General features: G+C 39.5%; 1 protein-coding gene across 8 annotated transcripts in view; it reads left to right on the forward strand.

Moving 5' to 3' along the window:
* cfap47 (cilia and flagella associated protein 47) overlaps positions 1-19,037 on the forward strand; it is a 411,656-nt gene that overhangs the window by 241,276 nt on the left and 151,343 nt on the right. For all 8 annotated transcript variants that reach the window (XM_003218926.3, XM_062977173.1, XM_062977171.1 and 5 more), the window contains one exon: positions 17,354-17,451. In XM_003218926.3, coding sequence (XP_003218974.3) covers positions 17,354-17,451 — 98 coding nt within the window. The remainder of the gene's footprint in view (positions 1-17,353; positions 17,452-19,037) is intronic.

A 19,037-nucleotide genomic window follows, 5' to 3' on the forward strand; every position in this document is an offset into this window, starting at 1 on the left:
TTCAACCTAAAGTGGGAAAAAAGAAATATTGAAACTGAACTCTGTATTTTGAGGCTAGTTTTCACAAATGCTCTAAGAATGTAGGCAAATCAACAAACATATACAAAGAACAAGATCCAGTAAGTTCCCATCCCTGGTGAAAGTTGATAAAAACTGGTTCCTACCTTCCAGTCTTGAGTTGGCAGCAGGAGTGGATGCTGCCAAAGGTGTTTATTTCAACTCTGGCCTCCATTACACTCTTCCATTCCCTTCCACAAGAAATATGAGAAATGTACTGAACAGACAAAATGAGAGAGAAAGTAAAGGAGAGGAGCTTATAAGAAGGAGGCTTATATTCTTAATAAGCAAGTTTCATAATGTTGGAATGCAACACACCCTTGAGGCACTGTTAGCAGCTGCAGAGTTAGAAAATCTGTTTTAAGGTAGCATTCAGCCAGCTTAAAAATAAATGGAAACTTTTTAGATGACTTTCTAACATGATTACATTAGTTAATTCACACTGGTTTTAGCAATGTGTCCCCATGGTGTCCTTAACAAAGACAATGAAAGTTCGGGTCTTATTTTCCTAGTGCAGCCACAGTTTCTAGTTAGACAAAGGTAGTTTCAACCCACTATCTATCAGTTCTCTGGCAGCATACTTGTGTGGGTTAAAGTGTGGGTTGTACTAATAAACTCTGGCCCTAAAAAAACTAGATATTTTCAAACCCTTCTAACTTGTGCTGAAGCCCTGTTAGGTGAAGGGCTCTTTCTTAATAGCACTGGAGTTCCTATGTCATATCTAAATTGAGGTATGCCCTCTGAGATCATTTACCCACCACCCGCCCTAAACTTTAGATTTAGGATTGCCCTAAGTGTCGAGACACAGAGGCCTTAAAGAGCCACACACACTATTTAATCCAACAAAAGGTTTTTTGCAAAAAACAAATAAAAGCTCAGAGACACTTAACTTCAGTGTCTCTGGCCAAAACTCAAAGAATTTACCCAAACTGGGCTCCAAAAAGCAAACGGAAAATATTCTGAATTAAACAGAAGGAAAAACCGGATTAAAAAGCAGTCAAAGTAACCAGCAAACAAGCAGTGCTGTACACAAGAGTTCTCACAGACAGTGCTGCCCCCAAAGAGTTAACTGCAAGAAGGAGTTGCCAAAGCCAGCCGTGGTCCAAGAGTTGTCACCGAAAAAAAGCCAAAGGATACGTCGTTTCCAAGTCTGTCAAACAAAGTCGTCGTCAAGTCAGTCCACAATCCAGGGAGGGAGAAAGCCACACTCATGAGAAGTCAGTCTAGGTCGAAGATTCTTAGGTAACATGAACTCTAGGCTGCAGAACCCTAACCCAAAACCCAACACGAGAACAGGCAGTGACAAATACACACTATACGTAACCGACACTTTGCCTTCTGCAAAGATTCCTCATTTCAGAGCCTACTTTTAACTTACACATCCTTATCTGATGATGAGCTGGCCTCCATCCCATCATCATCTCTTACAGCTGTCCTTGTTTTCACACATGAACCCCTGTTTCCATCCCTCCAGTTCCTCCATCTCTTGTCAAGACTTAGGCTTCCCCATGATTCTGATGTATCTCCCTTTCGCCAATCCTCATGTCCCGAAAACCCCACAAACATGTCACTAGAGGTTGGCTCTGCACATATATCCCTTATCTCTTGTATCTTAGTCCAATCCATTGTGTTCTTCCCATCCTCATCACTCCAATACCATCATTCCCAGACAAACCCATAAATGACTAATCATCTGTGGGAGCAGTAAGTATATCCTGGATCTTCTTTCTCTCCCATTCTTCATCTGATTCCTGCTCTCGAGTAACCCTCTTTGTGCCTCTATTCCCATCCACCCACATCTCCTTCCTCGCTCATTGACTCCCCGCCACTTGAAAACCCTTTGAATGTGTCTTCATCAGTAGGTGCCATAAGTATATCCCAGATCCTTTGCCTTTGCTGTTCTTCATCTGACACCTGCTCGCGAGTAGCCCTTTTCCCCCTTCTGGTACTCATACTACTGCTTGCAACATTACTTACTGGCTCTACTACAACACTAAGTCTGAAACGATTTGAAGGCACACAACAACAACAATCCTAATTGACTTGACTATCTCAACAATCTAAAGCAGGCCCACACTTTCAATTGAAATACTGGTAAGTTTATGTTGGTTACCATTATTCTTTATTTTAAATATTGTATTGTACTTTCATGGTTTTTTTTTTGTACTGCAAGTAAGATATATGCAGTGTGCATAGTAATATAATATTAACAATAAAAGTTTATTTCTATCCCGCTCTATCTCCCTGGAGAGACTCAGGGTGGCTTCCAGACATAAAACTAAAAAAGTGGTAAACATTCAATGCCACTACAACATTATATATATATATATACTAGCTGTGCCAGGCCACACGTTGCTGTGGCAAAGTATGGTGGTATGGGAAATCAGATAATCTGTATTTTATAGGTAGTGTGGAAGAGGCCTAAGTGAAGCCTAACTCTGCCTGTCCCCTGGGCTGCGTGGGTTGATAGGAGACCAAGAGGGCGGAGCTTAGCCTTCTAACTGGCGGCAATTGGATGAAAGCAATTATTCCTCTCCCTCTAATTAGGACTTTATTTTTCTTTTCTTTTTGTTGTATGAACGTAGAGGCATGGATGAGGGGTTGTGCTGCCAAGTTTCATGTTTCTGGGATGTGTAGTTTTGTTGTTTTGTCCTAGGCCAAAATTTCATTACGCTTTTATATATATGTGTGTGTGTGTGTGTGTGTGTGTGTGTGTGTGTATGTATGTATGTTCTGTCCGTTTGTAGGATTGAAGATACGACAAAACCCTGGAGCAAAACACACCAAAATTGACCACAAAACTCCTCACTAACCAATGTGTGACCACCACAAAGAAAAGAATATAAAAAATTATAAAAGGACACAAAAATAAATAATAATACGAAAACAACACCATGCATGCGCAGCATATTACCTCCTCGCCTCGCCCCCCCTCCAGCGCATGGAGAAATACACCATCAATGATCACAGACTGATCCTCTCAGAAGTTGCCTTACCTTGCGGCCACCACACTGACCTAGCAAGGTAGGCTGCCCTCACACTGCTCCCTCAGGGCGATCTTACCGCCGTAATCCTTCCCATGTGGATTTTCCCCCAGCCTTGCAATCCTTCCTCCTCCTCTCAAAACACCATGTTACAAGATGGCGCCAGACCATCCAGTGACACAATCCTTCCCTCCCCGAACTTCCCCCCAGTTGCACAGTCCATTCCTCTTCCTCTCAAAATATGATCTTACAACATTGTGCCACACTGTCCACTGCCGCAATCCTTCCCTCGCTGATCTTCTCCCCAGCAGCACACTCCTTCCTCCTCCTCCTCTTCTCTAAATATAATGTTTCAAGATGGCGCCAGACCATACCCAAACCTCCAACACTATTCAGTGCTAATCGACCAGGCCAACAAATGATTCTCCTAGGCAGAAACCAGACAGACTTTGAAGTAGCAAGGCTATTCAGTCCTATTCAAGCTGGCCAAGCAAGGAAACCCCTAGGTAGAAAGCGGCCAGGCAGCGAGGCTATGCACTGCTATTCCACTTCGCCACACAACGATTCCCAATGGCCAGGCTTTGAAGCTGCAAGATTATTCAATGGTATTCGACCTAACCAACACAAGAATATTAATGTTTCCTACAGATATGATATTTCCGTTCCTTTGGCTTCCATTCCCTATTCGTCTGCTTTCTAAGAACACAATCAACAAACCACAAGGACAATCATTATAACTTTGTGAGACATACATCTAGACACTGATTGATTCACACATGGACAGTTGCATATTCCACAGTAGGAACACCACACTATCTCTACATCTACACTGACAAAGGCACAAACAGTATTGTTTATCCACAAGCATAACAAAAGAACATATATTACATAACACCACTTCTTCATTACTTTATTTACCATACCACCAGGCTACGCCACAGCAACGTGTGGCTGGCCACAGCTACATTGACATGAGGAATTCAATAGACAAACACAAAATATTACAAAACCACACACAAAACAGGAAAAAACAACAAAAACAGACTTTAAATACTGATGCAATTTGTGGGGATTAACCAGGCCTGATGTGAGTTGTAATTCACACACAACCTTATGCATTTTGTACATATATACAAGCATATAACATATACTAAATATCACCACTTCCTCATTACTTTATTTTCCAAACCACCAGACTACCACCAGACTTCAGGAAGAACTTCCTCACTGTGAGAGCTGTTCGACAGTGGAACTCTCTCCCCGGGGCCGTGGTGGAGGCTCCTTCCTTGGAGGCTTTTAAGCAGAGGCTGGATGGCCATCTGTCGGGGGTGCTTTGAATGCCATTTCCTGCTTCTTAGCAGGGGGTTGGACTAGATGGCCCATGTGGTCTCTTCCAACTCTACTATTCTATGATTCTATGACTACGTCACAACAATGTGTGGCTGGGCACAGATAGTACATTTATACAAATAAATAAGAGTAGAATAGAAACAATGACTGATAGTCTGGCGGTCAGGCATCATGGAGCAAACAGTTGAGTAATTAGATTGTATTTTTAAAAATATAGCCCTTCAGTAAATTACACTCAAATAATTTTGTCTGCTTCAGTCCTCTTAAAAAGTCAGTGGTGTTACTCATTCTCCTCTCCATAGGCAAGTGAGCAAGGGTGGAGTTTTAGCTCTTTCTTAAAGAAGAGGAATATGGGAGCTGTTCTAATTTCTTTTGGGAGAGAGTTCCAGAGGGAAGGAGAAACCACCCAGAAGGCCCCCTCTCTCGTTCCCACCAGCCATGCTTGAAGAATTCGTAGGAATTCATTCATGTTTTTTTCAAGCTATAGTCCAGCCCCCCAACAGTGTGAGGGACCATGAACTGACTCTCTACTTAAAATGATTGAGGACCCCTACTCTAAATTTTAGAACGAACTTATTGGATACCTGGATATAGCCCAAAAAGCTATACAGCTGTTGTTCTTAGTAAAATAGGATAATGGAAGAATGGCATTATTACAGAAAGCTTCCAACAGCAGAGCTGAAAGAAGTGTGATTTTGTATTAACATAACCTTCCTTCTGCAACCTCATCATCTTCTCACGGGATTTGTGGAAAAATCCGGCAATATTCTGCTAGAAGGGAATGATTGACTCATATCCCTTCTAGTTTTCTTGGCTGAAATGTTGCATTACCAGAGGAAATCTTGCTTAAAGATAGCAACAAACATTTTTACTTTATTTAATACACTCCGGTGCCCTGGAGCTTTTCCTCTGCCATGAAATAAACATAATGATCATCACTCATAGCAGGACAAATTCTTCTGGAAATCTTTTCTTGCTAAAAGGCACATACATCTCAATTGTTTTTTATTTGCAGATTTCCAAACAGTTGTCAACTCACCATTACTTAGAACACATTTTCCAATTTAGTTCTGAATCGGACAACAATATTTTTAATATTCTTGCCTCAAATCAAGTGGTCAGATACCCTGAATGCCCATCTACATATGCAGTTCCCTACTATAGAAGGCATTGCTGATTTTCCCCAGATACCTATTTGCGAGTAGCAATGTGTTCATTTGCTTTTGAAAATTTCAACTCATATTTAATGCAATGTCCTAACATTCTAGGAATAAAAAATGCATTGGAACTAGTAGAAATTTCATGGAACCATAAGCTTTAAAAGGTTATGTGGTACATGGCATATTTGGAATTTTAAAAACCCTGCCTTCTAGAAAAAATTGCCTATTTAAAATTTTAATAAAAACATACCGCAATTGTTACCAATGTAAACTCTCCATATGTTGTTGGTGAGGTTTAGGTTCTGTCTCCTTTCCTGCAGCAGGTGGTAATGTGTTGCCATCTGCTGTAACAGTGACATTTTGAAACTCATGCATCTGTGCCTTTCTGGCACTCTAGCACACAGGATTTTACTTGTATAGAAACAAGTTAGGGAATTTTTCTACAAAATGAGTATTCTACCAGCTTATTGTGATAGGCATGAGCTGTAATGTGCCTTGGGCCTGGATCTTCTATTGTTCTGTTCCTCTAGCATAGCCACTAAAAGAAGATCAGAAATTTTTGCTTCATTTTTTTGATTAAGGAAACGTCTTGTTTTTCTCTTTTCTAACAAACTTTGGAAAGTGGGAGTGTGATAAATATGATGAGTGGTTTGAATGAAATTGTATGAAAGGTGTATGAATGAGGCCTATATAGAGGCTGAAGATGCCATTATGAAATGAAGCCTGGAAAACTGCAAAAGGCCGATGAAGGAAAACATCCAAAATACTGAACTGCTGACATGACCAGAGACAATTATTAACTGTTGAACTGTGGTTGAAAATAACATGTTTACATAGTCAAAGGTAATGATCCTTCTAAGTCAGTGGTTCTCAACCTGTGGGTCCTCAGGTGTTTTGGCCTACAACTCCTGGAAATCCCAGCCAGTTTACCAGCTATTCGGATTTCTGGAAGTTGAGGGCCAAGACATCTGGGGACCCACAGGTTGAGAACTACTGCTTTAAGTTAAAGAAGCAAACACATTGTACCTTAGTTAAGAAGGAAAACATCTGTCTGGAACTGATGGATTTAGCATGCTTTAGCTGTAAAACAACTTGTCAGCCACTTACAACTTTCTGGAACAACAGCAGCAGAAAATTGCTATACCAGAGACCTTTTTACTATCCAAAAGTGTGGCAGACAGTGGGGTCTGGTCACCCGTTGCTTTCTTCAAGGGTCAGAGGAAGATGGTATATTTGCAGAATGGCAGATTTGCAGGGAATGCAATCTGGCCCATGTGCGGTTCTTTTATCCAGGAACAGGAAGAAGAGATGGTATGTATGCATGATGAATGAATGAGTAAAATGTAATGTGCCCTTTGTTTGTGTAACCAAGAGTCTGTGTGTCTACCTTCTTTCACTGTAAAGTGACTGGAAATGGAATAAAAGAACTTCTTTAAGGTTTTAAAAAGTAATTATGTCAGGAGCATGTTATTTCACAATTTTTGCACTGGAGTGGAAATAGGGAGTAAGATTCATCATAATTCTTAGTATATTAGCCTATTATGTAAGCAGAGTTTCTTATCTGCAGTTAGTAGAGACAAAAGTGAAAGGCCCCTAGAAAATATCACTACCAACTCTGGTGATAATTTAAAATGAAGTTTTAAAATGTTTATCTTCTTTAATTTCTCTACATTTTATCACTTCAATTTATCCCTTACCTTTATCTGTGAATTATTTAATAAAAACACATAATGTAATAAGAGCATTTTACAGTACCTCTACATTTTTAAGCTGACATGTTTAATCTGTACAATAGTGCCAGAATGTTCATATTCTGTGGTTCATATGAACTTTATTATGAACTTGGTGTGGCTATTGCTTTAGCAAAGATTAATAATCAGATCTAATATTTAGTTATGCTAAAATAATTACAATTCCAAGGATAGTCTGATGTTTTATTTTCAAATATAGATACAAAATAGTCTATGTAAAGCATTTTCTTTTCTTTTTTACAAAATGTTCTCCTACCTTGTTGCCAAGTTAATTTTCTAATACAAGAGATGTTTTTATCCATACTAATTCAGTAATTGAGATATCACATAAATAATCAAGGCAACCCATTGTGACTTTTATGCAGAATAGCAATGCTTACATTATTTCTAACAGATGACAGTCACATAATGGTTTTCTTAATTATTTTGCATGCGAAACAAACCAAGTGAATATATCTTTAAAATGTCTTTTATCTCTTAATAGACTACATATTTTGCAGAAACACCTGTCTTCTTTATATTAAATTAACAGTAAAATCATATTAATTCTTACTTAGAAGTAAGTCCCATTCAATACAATGGGATTATAATAGGAAGAAGGAAAGTCTAGTATCCCCAAAGTTTTTCCCCAAGGCTTTTTTTTTTTAAATGAGTGGGTGGGAACTGCACTTTTTCATCTGATAAATCTGAAAATGATGATTTTGGGAGAAAATGCAAGAAAGAACAACGTGTGATGGGATCTGAGAAACAATATGATTTGCGATTCCTGAGTGCAGAAGATGATCTCTGCCTGTCTTCTCCCCTTCCCATTTCCAGACACTCCAGAAACACTTTTTCAATGAGACATGACAGATGCAGAGAAGGACGTTTCCCTGCTTCACGTGATGGGCTCTGTTATACATGATTAAATTTCTGTATCACAAGTGTTTAGAAATGAGGGGGGTTTACATGAGATAATGTCCTTAGTACAATACTCTGCTGGAAAACACAACTAGAGTACTTCATAGCAATCTGTTTTAAAAGATCTCAAATAAAGGAGAAGCCATCACCCACCAAGGCAGTCTATTTCACTGTCAAACAACTTTTACTATCAGCTTGTTTTGAAGAATTTCTATTCAGGGGCTATATGACTATAGATTTCAGTACATTTCATTAATGTATGAAAATAATTATAATAAAAAATGGCTCTTATAATAGCTTTTGTTTTAAAATTTAAAGGTGACTTTTTAATAAGTAGCTAGGAGCATATCATGTAAAATATTGGTTTTACAGGCATAATCTGTCTTCTCTGTTGCTTTTTTCTGCAACTTGCCTTACTGTGTTAATAATTCAGATACTTTACAACATTATGTACCATTTTCTTAAATTTGAAACTACGTGTGGTGTATTTAATAATAATTAAATTGAATTAAACAATTAAATAGAATTAAATAGGAATATTATTTGCAAAGCCCTTAGCATTTATTGTGCCATGAGAAGCCTGAGAATGAAAGTTGGAATATTTTAGCATCAAAAACTAGCCTCCAACTTGAGGCTCAATGTCAAACAAGCTGGTCAGGTAGTAAAGTAATTTCTATGGCAGAGTTTTCTGTGGCTAACATAAGATGCATGTAATCAGTGCCAGATGTTGATTTCACTGTAAACCTATGGAATTAAAACCATCAAAATATGTGATGTAAATCCTGCTTCCTATTTTCTTTGTCCTTCTTGATGCTGTTTGGAGAACCAAACTACCAGGATAAGCTAGGCAAATATCATCCAGCCAAGACTCAGTAGAATCCAGTGGTATGTCAATGCATCTAGAAGGGCACCTGTTGGATAGAGTCTCCAGTGAGATGTTAGTCCTTTCTCGGTCCCTGCTGAAACTTTGAGAGAACTAGTATCATCATCATCATCATCTATCTATCTATTTATCTATGTTTTTCCCATGGAGTAAACAACAAAACCACTGAGCCAAATCACACCAAATTTGGCCACAAAAGACATAGTCATCCAATCTATGTCTTTCAATAAAAAATCTAGAAAAATAGTCCAAATTACAGAGGATGAGGAAGAGCTGTTTTCCCCCTGGCTGCCAGTCAGAAAGGTAGGCCCTGCTGCCTATAGGCCCCACCCCCTTCGTGTCCTAGCAACCCCCTCAGCCACAATGGTGCCCAGGAAACAGGCAGAGTTCAATTAAGGCCTCATCCGCACTGTCTATAAAATACAGATGATCTGATTTGAACTGGATTATACCGTGTTTCCCCGAAAATAAGACAGTGTCTTATATTAATTTTTGCTCCCAAAGATGTACTAGGTCTTATTTTCAGGGGATGTTTTATTTTTCCATGAAGAAGAATTCATATTTATTGTTGAACAAAAAATGAACATTTATTATATACTGTATAATAGTTGTCACCACTAACCAGCATAACCAGACAATCTGTGAATCCTATCAAGAATTTCTTGTAACTACCATTATTTCCATGTACAACAATCACTGATCCTGCATGCTCTGGTGTTCTGTTCAGCAGGCATGCTTCCAAATAAAAACTTTGCTAGGTCTTACTTTTAGGGGAGGCCTTATATTTAGCAATTCAGCAAAGCCTCTACTAGGTCTTATTTTCAGAGGATGTCTTATTTTCGGGGAAACAGGGTATGACAGTGTAGACTTAAGACACTTACAAAAAGCTATATAACCCAGAATGTCAAGGTACGTAATCCACAGTATCTGCTCTGAACTGGATTGTCTTGAGTCCACACTGTCGTATAATCCAGTTCAGTGTGGATATTATACAGCTGTGTAGAAGAGGCCTCATATAATCCAGTTATAAGCAGATAATATAAGATTATAAATATAATATATAATAATTACTGTGATATAATAATACATAACTATATAATCTTTAAAATCAGGACGGTCAATGAAGAGCAACACCCTGAAAAGAGGAATTCCAGACAGGAAACAACCAGGACCAGCTAACAGCTTCCAAGAAAGATTCCCCCAGGGAGTAAGCAGCCAGGCTTTGAAGCTGCAAGGCCATTAAATGCTAATCAAGGTGACTAACTGAAACATTCATACTTGCTGCACCGAGACTATTCATTGATATTCAACCTGACCAACGAAGGATTCCACAAGGTAGAAAGCGGCTAGGCTTGCAAGCAGCAAGGCTATTCAGTGCTATTCAACTTGGCTCAACAAGATTTTCCCTAGGTAGAAAACCCCCAGGCTTTGATGTCACAAGGCTACTCCATCCCATTTAACCTGGCCTAGCAAGGATGTCCTATGTAGAAAGTGGCCAGGCTTTTAAGCTGCAAGACTATTCAGTGCAATTCAAACTGGCCAAACAAGGATTCCCCTACAAAGGAAGTAGCCAGGCTTCAAAGCGGCTCTTTGATTGAGGGTGCCACTTTAGCTCACCAAACAAAGATTCCCCTAGGTATAACACAGCCAGACATTGAAGCTGCAAGGCTATTCAGTGCAATTCAACCAGACCAACAAAGGATTAACCTTGGTAGAAGGCAGCCAGGCTTTGAAGCAGTGATATTACTATTTACTATTGAAGCTGACCAACCAAAGATTCCCCTAGGTAGCAAACAGCCAGGCTTTGAAATAGTGAGGCTATTCATTGTAATGCTAACAGCTCAAAAAATCATTTCCCTAGAACGTAAGTATCCAGCCTTCCAAGCAGCAAGCCTATTCCATTGTATTCCAGCTCACCAAACAAGGATTCCCACAAGAAGAAAACGGCTAGGCTTTGAGGCTGCAAGGCTATTCACTGCTATTCCAGCTGGCCGACAAAACATTCCCATAAACCACAGTAACGTGTGGTTGGGCACAGCTAATAATAATAATAATAATAATAATAATAATAATAATAATAATAATAATAATAATGTTTCTATCCCACTCTCTCTCCCTGGGGAACTTAGGGTGTTCTTTTTAATTTATTATAATTTTATCCCACACTTTCTCACCCTGAAGGAGACTCAGAGTGGCTTCCAAGTTGGCAATATTCAATATCATACAAACAACAAGAAGATAAAATATGCACAAACATTAAAATCATTAAAAGTTAAAGTTAAAAGTTAAAAATCATAGCATAATTATTACATTCCATTAATATATTAAATCAATTATTAAAACCACACAAATTTGAAATCATAATCCAGGAGCCATTCCAATCATATTACACTTACTTCATTGCTGCTTATTGCACGGACTGTTCTCCAAAGGCTTGCTCCCTTAGCCAAGTTTTCAGTTTCTTTCTGAAGGTCAGAAGGGAGGGAGCTGATCTAATTCCACTGGGAAAGGAGTTCCACAGCCAAGAGGCCACCACTGAGAAGGCCGTGTCTCTTGTCCCCACCAGTCACACCTGCGAAGGAAACAGGACCAAGAACAGAGCCTCCTCAGAACATAAAGTGGCAAACATTCAATGCTGTAAAGTACAGGAAAGCAATAAACAATCGTAAACAGGTGAGAACATATTAAACAGCAAATATCAAATAATAATAGAATCGGAAAGTAAATTAAACATTAAAAAAATTAGACAATACGCAATTAAAATGGGATTCAATAATTAAAACTATTAATAGTTAAAAATTAATTTTAAGCCACTATAATGAACTGTTTTTGTATTCCAATTCTATTTTGCTTCGCCAGACGTGTTTATAACTCCTCCTCTCTATATGCTTGGGCACATAAAAAGGTTTTAAATTATTATTAAAGGAGTTTAAACCAACAAAGGGAGTTTTTTTTTGCTACTGAAAGATACTAAGATGTGTGATTTTCATATTCAAAGAGTCCTAGATCCCAGTTTGCAAATGAAATTTCTGTTGTACAGGACTGGGACACAAGAGTATTATTATTCAACAACAGGAGAATGTCCTTTGGTACTAAAATACATGAAAACTATCAGTGCTTGAGCATGCAACAAATGGTAACTTGTAAGTCTGAAACAGAGCTTTAACTAATTTCTATGGTCATTGAGCTGCTGAACTTGCAGACCAAAAGGTCCCAGGTTCAAATCCCGGGAGCGGAGTGAGCGCCCGCTGTTGCTCCAGCTTCTGCCAACCTAGCAGTTCAAAAACATGCCAATGTGAGTAGATCAATAGGTACCGCTCCAGCGGGAAGGTAACGGTGCTCCATGCAGTCATGCCGGCCACATGACCTTGGAGGTGTCTACGGACAACGCCGGCTCTTCGGCTTAGAAATGGAGATGAGCACCAATCCCCAGAGTCAGACATGACTGGACTTAACGTCAGGGGAAATCTTTACCTTACTTGTTCCTAAAAAGCAGTGAAGGGTTAGAAGGGTGAGAGAAAAATAGCAGAATCTAAAGTGATTGATTATACTGTGAAGGCAGGAAGAACATCCTGCATTTATATTCACAAACTTGTTTGACTGCCTGCTGTGAGAGTTTTGTTACTTGCTTACTGGTGCATTTGGTAAATATGTAGAATCTGGCTTTCATCTGAGAACAGAATGGTGGACTAGTAGATGAACATTGGAATGTCATTAGATTCAAACAGATTCTGAAGAATTAGGCATTGTTTTTCAATTATCAATATCCAAACATATGTATATATCAGGTCACTGGTCCAGGGCTTTCCAAATATTTCATGTTAATGACACAGCAATTCAATGTCATAAGCAAACTGGAAGTTAAACCAATGCCTTATAATGGATATGGACAAAATATATGGGGGCACAACATATCTCATGAAAACCCTGCATTGATATTTTTAAAAATGCAGATTGAACTATATTATATGATCAGTGTAGACTCATATAATCAGTTAAACTGTGTTATTTGAGTCTGCACTGACCATATAATGCAGTGTAGATGTGACATCAGAGGTGTTTCCTTATATGACACACGTACACACTGTAGCTGACACAGTAATGTGTCTCAATACACAATTTGGAAAACTCTGGTCTACTCACTAGTCTCTTGCCTCTTTTTGGCTTCAGATGAAATAATAGGTTAATCCTCCTCTGTTTTGTGCTTTGGGTGCTAGACTTGAACTGGACTTTTCATTACTTGTTTCCAATTTTCCCTGGTAACTGGAGCATAACACATGGATAAAAGTCTACAATAACTCAAAGTTATTGTCTCCCTGTTGCTCTGGCAACAGTGCTGCTCCTTACTCCATCCTCACTAACTCAACATTTTTTGCCTGAAATAACATTCCTTCTGCCAGGAAAACAGAGATTGCTCACTTTTGATAATCTCTGATCCTTTTCCAAACACAAACTACTTGCCTTCCAACCATATGGCTACTGCAGCCTCAGAAAATACAATACATTTTTCTAGATTATCATTTTTCAAATCCCTGTTTTATTTATAAGGGCAGAATACAGTTAACACATATGTATAAAGTTCTAGATTCTGTGCATGTATTTTGTGCTGATGAAACATGTATTACATTCGTTCCTTCAACAATTCCATCGTTATAACCCATTTTGGTTCAATGTTGATGAGCATATTTTCAGCATACAGATATTGAGCCAAAAGAGGACCTAAAGATCATTCTTCTTTAAAAAGAAAATTAACTGCAGCATCCCATCCTACTCTGCTGCTTGGCAACCTGCTTTTGAATTAGGCAGAATTTTAAAAGCAGCTTCGATTTTTGTGTAGGGATGATCTTATTTAAAGAAAAAATAATTTCACAGAGCTAGCTTAAGCCCCTTTTAAGCTTACTTTAATTACTTAGGCAATCCCTCGTAGTTTGAGGATGATGGTCCTTCAGGTGTAGTGTCTTGGTGGTGGATGCATAGGTGGCTGTGGAGACTTATTGATGACCCGCATGTTCTTCCGCAGAGAAGACATCGGTTTCCAGATGGAAGGCGGTCCTAGCCAGGGTTGGCTTGACATGCCTTCCTCTTTGCACGTTTCTCCCTTAAGCCCTCCATTCGACCCTCTTCAAATTCTGCAGCACTGTTGGTAACAGCTTACCTCCAGTTAGAGTGCTCAAGGGCCAGGGCTTCCAAGTTCTCAGTGTGTATGCCACAGTTTTTAAGGTTGGCCTTGAGCCCATCTTTAAATCTCTTTTTCTGTCCACCAACATTACACCTCCCACTCTTGAGTTGGGGGTAGAGTAACTGCTTTAGGAGATGGTGATCAGGCATTCGGACAACATAGCCAGTCCAGCAGAGTTGATGGCATATGAGCATCGCTTCAGTGCTGGTGGTCTTTGCTTCTTCCAGCACACTGACATTTGTCCACCTGTCATCCCAAGATATTTGCAGAATTTTTTGGAGGCAACACTGATGGAATTTTTCCAGGAGTTGGGTGTAATGTCTGTAGACAGTCCATGTTTCACAGGCATATAGCAGGGTTGGGAGGACAATAGCTTTATAAACAAGCACCTTGATATCCCTACGGATGTCCCAATCCTCAAACATGTTATGTTTCATTCGGAGAAATGCTGCGCTCACAGAACTCAGGCGGTGTTGTATTTCAGTGTTAATGTTGACTTTCGTGGAGAAGTGTCTGCCAAGGTGGTGGAAATGGTCAACATTTTCTAATGTTACATCATTAAGCTGTACCACAGGGCTCCGTCCTGGGCCCGGATCTGTTCAACATCTTCATTAACGACTTAAACGAAGGGTTAGAAGGCACGATCATCAAATTTGCAGATGACACCAAACTGGGAGAGATGGCCAACACTCCAGAAGACAGGAGCAGAATTCAAAACAATCTTGACAGACTAGAGAGATGGGCCGAAACTAACAAAATGAAGTTCAATAGGGACAAATGCAAGATACTTCACTTCGGCAGAAAAATGGAATGCAAAGATACAGAATGGGGGACGCCTGGCTTGACAACAGTACATGTGAAAAAAATCTTGGAGTCCTTGTGGACAACAAGTTAAACATGAGCCAACAATGTGATGCGGCTGCTAAAAAAGCTAATGGGATTTTGGCCTGTATCAATAGGGGTATAGTGTCTAGATCCAGGGAAGTCATGCTACCCCTCTATTCTACCTTGGTCAGACCACACCTGGAATACTGTGTCCAATTCTGGGCACCACAATTGAAGGGAGATGTTGACAAGCTGGAATGTGTCCAGAGGAGGGCAACTAAAATGATAAAGGGTCTGGACAACAAGCCCTATGAGGAGCGGGTTAAAGAACTAGGCATGTTTAGCCTGCAGAAGAGAAGGCTGAGAGGAGACATGATAGCTTTGTATAAATATGTGAGTGGAAGTCATAGGGAGGAGGGAGCAAGCTTGTTTTCTGCTGCCCTGGAGACTAGGACGCTAACAATGGCTTCAAACTACAGAAAAGGAGATTTCACCTGAACATCAGGAAGAACTTCCTAACTGTGAGAGCTGTTCAGGAGTGGAACTCTGCCCCGGAGTGTCGTGGAGGCTCCTTCTTTGGAGGCTTTTAAGCAGAGGCTGGATGACCATCTGTCGGGGGTGCTTTGAATGCGATTTTCTGCTTTTTGGCAGGGGGTTGGACTGGATGGCCCACGAGGTCTCTTCCAACTCTACTATTCTATGATTCTATGATTCTATTCCTGGCATTGCAGAGGGATTGGATGGTGCCTGCTGGAAGAGCACTTTGGTTTTCTCGATGTTCAATGAGAGGCCGAGCTTCGCGTATGCTTCTCCAAAGGTGTTTAGAGTGTCTTGTAGGTCTTCATCTGAATGCGCACAGACTACGTTATCATCAGCATATTGGATTTCTATAACAGATGTTGTTGTGACCTTGGTTTTGGCTTTCAGTCTGCTGAGGTTAAGTAGCTTGCCATCTGTCAGATAGATGATTTCCACTCCTGTGGGAAGCTTCCTATCAACAAGATGAATTATCATAGTGATGAAGATGGAAAATAAGGTTGGGGCAATGACACATCCCTGTTTGACACCTGATTCCACCTTAAATGGGTCACTTTGGAAGCCATTGCTCTCCAAGACTGTTGCCGTCATGTCATCCTGGAGGAGCCACAGGATGTTCACAAATTTGTCAGGGCACCCGGTTTTTTGGACGATGGTCCAGAGAGCACTACAATTCACTGTGTCAAATGCCTTTGCAAGGTCAATGAATGCCATGTACAGATTTTGTGCCATGCATTTTTCTTGGAGCTGTCATGCAGTGAAGATCATGTCCATTGTTCCTCTGGAGGGGCGGAAGCTGTTTTGGAATTCTGGGAGGGTATTTTCTGAGACAGGTAGAAGGCTGTTTTCAAGGATTCTTGCAAAGATTTTCCCAGCAGAGGCTAGAAGGGAGATACCTTGATAGTTTTCACAGTCTGTTCTATCTCCTTTTTGAAAAGGGTGATGATGGTGGCATCTTTGAAGTCTGCTGGGATTATCTCTGTCACCCACACCTTTTCAATGAGCTGTTGGAGTTGTTTTGTCAGCTCAGGTCCACCCTCTTTAAAGATTTTAGAGGGGATCCCATCAGGTCTGCTGACTTTGTTATTATTATTATTATTTTGTTGGCTGATGGAATTGTTGACTTCCTCCAGACTAGGCATCACTGCAAGCTTGTCCCTGGTTTGTTCTTGCAGGATTTGTGAGAGAACCTCTTTGGCCACATTGGAGCTGCGATTCAGAGGTTGCGGTAGTACTCTTTCCAACACAGTGCAGTTGATTTTTTTGTACATCAGTAGTTTGGTTCCATCTGATGAGCGTAGAGGGTGTATGTCATGATTTCTTGGTCCATAGATGACCTTGGTGGCTTTAAAAAATCCCTGAGCATCATGGGTATATGCCAAGTATTGGATTTCTTCAGCCTTCTTTGTCCACCTAATGTTCTTGAGTTCTCTGGTCCTTCTTTGGACCTCAGCTTTTGCACTGGCATAGATCTTTTTCTTAGCAGTACAGTTGGTGTCTCTCTGCCATGTTTGGAAGGCTTTCCTTTTCTTATCAATTAACTATTGGATCTTCGTCATTTTCATCAAACCAATCTTTTAAGCACCCAAGTAGCAACTTGGATCTGAGGTTTAGTAAGTTGTTTATTAATTGTCATATTTATTTTCCACACAGGAAATGCTTACGCATTTAAATAAATTATCAGTTGAGAGTTACTCAATCTTTTCTTGTTCCTTTATTTTCTCTAGGGCAAAGTTCAATAAGCTGCAAAGTGTGGTTTTCGTTGGAGATACATAGTATGCCAGCACCACCAGAAAAAACTCTGAGTGTGGAATGTCCTGTTCTGGTAAGGAGTCTTCCATTACTGATGCAAAGAAACTGACCTTAGTTGTGCACTTGTTTTACTAGAATGAGTTCTATTACAAGGAGCTCTTTCATGCAACAAGATATCTACATGCACATATAAGAGTCTGTGAGAGGAGAGGAGACAAATGCTTAGACAATATTCAAATGTCATTTTATAACATAGCTTCAACCTGTTAGGATAGTTTTTTAAAAAAATAATCCAACCTGTAGTCTATTTTAACCTGTAGTCTATTTCAGACTGCTGTGCATTCCACTACTGTGTATTACACTATTATATATTCTCGTTGTTGTCTTACTATAACATCTCCTTAGTCTATGTGATAAGAGAATACTGGACAAGATTAGAATGACAAGAACATTTTTTATGATATAGTCAGAATATATTTTATTTCCTATAGGGGACATTGCTTCCAGATATATCTGTTCAGGATCAGGTCACCCATTATACTTATTTTATCATGACTAAAGTAACTTGGTGTGAAAATATAACTATTAGTTAATAACCTAGACATATGAAATGCCACATTCATCAAAGGTATATCTTTGCTCATGTATACAAGTAAAATCTTGTCAATACTAATCAATCAACACAATCCAAACCATGACTGACACAAATATGTTGATGGATCTAAAGGGCTTTTCGGGCAAATATCTCAGAGACCTTACACAGACATGTCAAATCACATGTATAATAATGTTATACATTTCTTTTCCATTTCAGTGGTTCGAGCAGTTACTCAGATTTTGATTTCCTTGGATTAGGTCACTAGTGGCAGCTCTCTTTTTTGTGTAATTATATGTGTTATTTTCTCAGGTTGATGTATTGGACACTAGAACAGGTTTCCCCGAATTGTATACTTCCATATTGCATCATTTACGCATCCAAAAAAAAATGCTGTTATAGAATGAAGCTTAGTTGTTGAAGTCTGTCCATGTTCTCCAATCTGCTAATTTCTTCAGATACACAGAGTACCTCATATGGAGATGGTTTTTTTTTTTTTTGCCATTTCCTGAGTTTAAGGCCTTCTTAGACTTTATAAAAGCTATAAAAGGAAGGCACTGTCAGCATTATTGGTAAGGCTGAGATTCTGAGCAGCTCTGCCATGGGAAACTTTCATTGCTAAAAAGAATTGCAAGAACAAGCAGAACAACCAACAACTAAATAATAAAATATGAAATAATTGAGAAAGATTCACCATTTTACAGACAGGGAACACTAAAGCTTAGATTAGTTAAAAAGGCTATCAGTGATTCTAGAGCAGAAAATGTCCTGAAAGTGAGCCATGGCTTCAAGTTCATGCAATAACAGCCAGGATTGCTTGGGTGCAGTTTCAGACAGTCATTTGGAACTCCCAGGAAGCATCTAGTAAAAATGGTTGGCAGCACCTGATAGACCTGAGCCATGCTCAGTCAGCACCAGCTAGTGAGGAAAGGACCTTCACTGACTACCTTCTAGTCTATGGCATAACTATAATTGGTGGCTGAGATACTGGTGCCTTTGCTTTCAATATATAAATTATATTTTGTACACAAAATTGTTTAGCCTGCAGAATAGAAGGCTGAGAG

This window comes from Anolis carolinensis, chromosome 3 (assembly GCF_035594765.1).
Source record: "Anolis carolinensis isolate JA03-04 chromosome 3, rAnoCar3.1.pri, whole genome shotgun sequence".
Lineage (NCBI taxonomy): Eukaryota > Metazoa > Chordata > Lepidosauria > Squamata > Dactyloidae > Anolis > Anolis carolinensis.